This window comes from Triticum urartu, chromosome 1A, assembly GCF_056163025.1.
Source record: "Triticum urartu cultivar PI428250 chromosome 1A, HENAU_Tu73, whole genome shotgun sequence".
Taxonomy (NCBI): Eukaryota; Viridiplantae; Streptophyta; class Magnoliopsida; order Poales; family Poaceae; genus Triticum; species Triticum urartu.
This window is the reverse complement of record NC_141873.1, coordinates 115,202,683-115,207,304: the sequence shown is the minus strand read 5'-3', so window position 1 is coordinate 115,207,304 and position 4,622 is coordinate 115,202,683. Positions and strand designations below refer to the sequence as shown.

Below are 4,622 nucleotides of genomic sequence, written 5' to 3'. Positions count from 1 at the left end.
ACCTTAGGCTTGCGCGGAGACAAAGACGTGAAAATTCCAGTCACATGTTTCATCCGCAAACATCGGCAGTAAAAAGAATTGTTAAGAAAATCGGTAGTCACATGTTTCATCCGCAAACAACATCAGCAGTAAAAAGCATTGTTAAGGAAATCGGTAACTGATAGTTTCTCGGACGGCTTGGGAGTAGCGATTAATCAGTGAATCAGCCTATTATCTGGATTAATCGGTTGACCATTAATCGGTAGATTAAATAGGAACCTACCAACATTTCCAGGTATTATATCATACTCTCCATTATGTAATATACCAAATATGTAATAATTTGGTCGAACCCTAGCTATTGAGTGAGAGGGGGATTGGAGGGGTTACGGGCCAAAACTTTGGGTTGTGTTTGCCCCTAAGTTAATGGGCCAACAACGATTAATCGATCTCATGGTCTCACAGGCCATCCTACGAGTAGCAATTAACTGGCCCGTTAACTGATTAATAGGACGAATTCTTGAACAGCGGTAAAAAGTACTAAATCCCAGCTACAGGGCCATTGGCAGGGCATAAGCAGCAATGCCACTGTTGCCTAAACAGCGTTGGGCCAATTCTGAAATCAAATTGGCTAGACATACCTAGAAACTGAACCAGCTCACTGATTACGTCGGCACTTGTAAAGTAATCCTATCACATCCCAAGAGAACAGCAAAACTCACCTACATCTACAATTTGTAAACCAATGGACATATGGCACGGTAGACCCAACCAATATTACCACCAAAGGTAGGCAATGGTGAATGCTGATCACACACAAAACTGATGGCTAAACCACAAGGCAGGACTATGCTCCACGCTAGCAATCATCGAACTGCCACCGTCTACAGCCAAGGTAACTGACTACATGTACTCACAGTTTCAGACACATCTATGTATGAACCAACAAATATATCTAGAACAAACCAACCACACGATCGCTTGGAATGAACTGAATTCTAATTGCAAGTGACAAAGATCACACACCTCAAAGAATCAACACATAAGAGCAATAGCAAAATATTCATCAACATGTAAGACCTGCATAGCTATTGGCTAATCTAGAAACACCTGCAATAACATGTTATAAGCTCAAGAACACATGTATCAACAGGATACATCTCTCCGTGATCACACCACCTTATTAAGATCAACAAAGCATAGAATAAGATAGCAGACATGGAATAGATTAAAAGCATTTAGACTGATAGCATACGGACACCAAAATTTAAGCACGCATCGCGTTACAGCAGTAGGCGATGAAATATTCAGGAAACATAAGACTCAAGGTTTCAGTTTAAACGACAAACGGGACACATCTAAGTGAGTTCGACTCTCGATAGGTAGGTAAAAGAGCAGAGCAATCGCAAGCCACCTCTAAGCCTTCTGGTTGTAGACGTAGGTGAGGCCGCACTTGCCGCAGTAGTGGCGGTCGAAGTGGTTGGCCATGAAGGTGCCCGCGCCGCAGTCGGCGTTGGGGCACTCCTTCCTGAGCCTGGTCACCTTGCCGGTGGCGTCGTCGACCTTGTAGAACTGGAGGACGGCGAGCTTCACCTTCTTGTGCTTGTGCTTTTGCTTCTTGGGCTTGGTGTAGGTCTTCTTCTTGCGCTTCTTGGCGCCGCCGCGGAGGCGGAGCACCAGGTGGAGGGTGGACTCCTTCTGGATGTTGTAGTCGGCGAGGGTGCGGCCGTCCTCGAGCTGCTTACCGGCGAAGATGAGGCGCTGCTGGTCCGGCGGGATGCCCTCCTTGTCCTGGATCTTGGCCTTGACGTTGTCGATGGTGTCCGAGGACTCCACCTCCAGCGTGATGGTCTTGCCCGTCAGGGTCTTCACGAAGATCTGCATCTTGGCGGCGGTGGGAGGTCGCCTCCGCGCGCTGCGGCGGCGACGGCGGCGGCGGGGTAGGGTTTGGGTTGGGGTGCGGAGTGGAGGCTAGGGTTTGGGAGGCCTGGAGCAGTCTGGCTTTATAAGGAGAATGGGCGTCTGGGCTCCCTCCGTGGACGGTACTTTTGGGCTGGGTGTGGATTGACTAGGCTTGGGTGGCCCATTTCATGTGGGCTTTGGCTCCAAGATTTCCACTGTCAATCAGTTCACTAAAAAAAAGTTCATTTTATTGTCCTCAAAGAAAAATATCTCCATTCTCAAAACAAGGAAGAAGAACAATATCTCCGTACAGACGCCAAGAAGTTCACTAAAGGGGGATTCATTTCTACTGTATTTCCTAAAGGAAAAAAAGTATCATTTCTCGGACAGGAGTTGATTTCTCGCAATTGTGCTTCAACGCTGACCCGTAAACTGAACACTGCATTTGTCCGAGGAATGCATGGGGGGCCACCATGGACATGGGTGGGGAGCCAGTCATCTAATGCTAGCCACTATATGTCACCAATAAAAGGCAATTTGAAATTCAAATATGTTTGATCCGTAGTGTGTGTCGGGTCACATCATCGGACGATCACTAAGACTAAGTATGCTTAATTTTTACATGCCCGATCACGAAAGAATAATAGTATGGCAGTCTATGCATTTTGTCTTGCCGGATCGTCAATCCGAGCCTCTACGCTCAATTTGTCGTCGCCGCCATGTAGGCCGCCTCCGCTTCGGCATCCGCCTACTTCTCTACTGCCTCGATCTCCTCCTGCTCCGTCCTCTCCATATCATTCTTCTGCCGCTGCAACGTCTTGAAGCGGGCGGCTTGCACAATCATTCTTGCATCGTTATTCAATTATGTCACCTTGAAGGTGAGTATCTTCGTGTCCTCCAAAGCGGCCGCGGTCTCCACCTTCTTCTGCTGGAGTTTGGCCTTCTTCTATTCAATCATGGCCCTCTTCTGTTCAATCTTGAATTTCTTCTCGATCGCCTTCATTGACAAGTCAAATTTCTCTGCTTTTTTTCCACCTTAATGTCAGAGTGCTTGATGTATGCCTCCTCCTTGTTCGTCAAGATGTCTTCAAACCTATTTATCATCTTGGCCGTCACACTTTCTCGCTTTGCCTTCTCCTGTTGGGGAACGTAGCAGAATTTTAAAATTTTCTACGCATCACCAAGATCAATCTATGGAGTCATCTAGCAACGAGGGAGAGAGGAGTGCATCTACATACCCTTGTAGATCACGAGCGGAAGCGTTCAAGAGAACGGGGTTGATGGAGTCGTACTCGATGTGATTCAAATCATCGATGACCTAGTGCCGAACGGACGGCACCTCCGTGTTTAACACACGTACGGTTGGGAGACGTCTCCTCCTTCTTGATCTAGCAAGGGGGAAGGAGAGGTTGATGAAGATCCAGCTGCACGACGACGTGGTGGTGGAAGCAACGGTGATCTCGGCAGGGCTTCGCCAAGCGCTGGGAGACGGAGGAGTGTCACGGGAGGGAGAGGGAGAGGGAGAGGCCAGGGGCTTGGGTGCGCAGCCCTCCCTCCCCCCACTATATATAGGGTGACTAGGGGGGCGGCCCTAGGAGATCCAATCTCCTAGGGGGGCGGTGGCCAAGGGGGTGCCTTGCCCCCCAAGGCAAGGGTGGCGCCCCCACTCCTAGGGTTTCTAACCCTAGGCGCAGGGGGAGGCCCAAGGGGGGGCGCACCAGCCCACTAGGGGCTGGTTCCCCTCCCATTTCAGCCCATGGGGCCCTCCGGGATAGGTGGCCCCACCCGGTGGACCCCCGGGACCCTTCCGGTGGTCCCGGTACAGTACAGGTGACCCCGAAACCTTCCCGATGACCGAAACTGGACTTCCTATATATAAATCTTTACCTCCGGACCATTCCGGAACTCCTCGTGACATCCGGGATCTCATCCGGTACTCCAAACAACTTTCGGGTTACCGTGTGCTAATATCTCTACAACCCTAGCATCATTGAACCTTAAGTGTGTAGACCCTACGGGTTCGGGAGACATGCAGACATGACCGAGAAGCCTCTCCGGTCAATAACCAACAGCGGGATCTGGATACCCATGTTGGCTCCCACAAGCTCCACGATGATCTCATCGGATGAACCACAATGTCGAGGATTCAATCAATCCGTATACAATTCCCTTTGTCAATCGGTACGTTACTTGCCCAAGACTCGATCGTCGGTATCCCAATACCTAGTTCAGTCTCGTTACCGGCAAGTCACTTTACTCGTACCGTAATGCTTGATCCCATGATCAATCACTTGATCACTTTGAGCTCATTATGATGATGCATTACCGAGTGGGCCTAGAGATACCTCTCCGTCATACGGAGTGACAAATCCCAGTCTCGATTCGTGCCAACCCAACAGACACTTTCGGAGATACCTGTAATGTACCTTTATAGTCACCCAGTTACGTTGTGACGTTTGGCACACCCAAGGCACTCCTATGGTATCCGGGAGTTGCACAATCTCATGGTCTAAGGAAATGATACTTGACATTCAGAAAAGCTACAGCAAACGAACTACACGATCTTTGAGCTAAGCTTAGGATTGGGTCTTGTCCATCACATCATTCTCCTAATGATGTGATCCCGTTATCAATGACATCTAATGTCCATAGTCAGGAAACCATGACTATCCTTTGATCAACGAGCTAGTCAACTAGAGGCTCACTAGGGACGTGTTGTGGTCTATGTATTCACACATGTA

The 4,622-nt window shown here is 49.1% G+C and overlaps 1 protein-coding gene across 1 annotated transcript; it reads right to left on the bottom strand.

Moving 5' to 3' along the window:
- Window positions 1-1,203: 1,203 nt before the first annotated feature.
- LOC125551043 (ubiquitin-ribosomal protein eS31z fusion protein) lies at window positions 1,204-1,976 on the bottom strand. Its single transcript, XM_048714197.2, has one exon. The coding sequence runs from the start codon at window positions 1,861-1,863 to the stop codon at window positions 1,396-1,398; it is 468 nt and encodes a 155-aa protein (XP_048570154.1). The 5' UTR covers window positions 1,864-1,976; the 3' UTR covers window positions 1,204-1,395.
- Window positions 1,977-4,622: the final 2,646 nt, after the last annotated feature.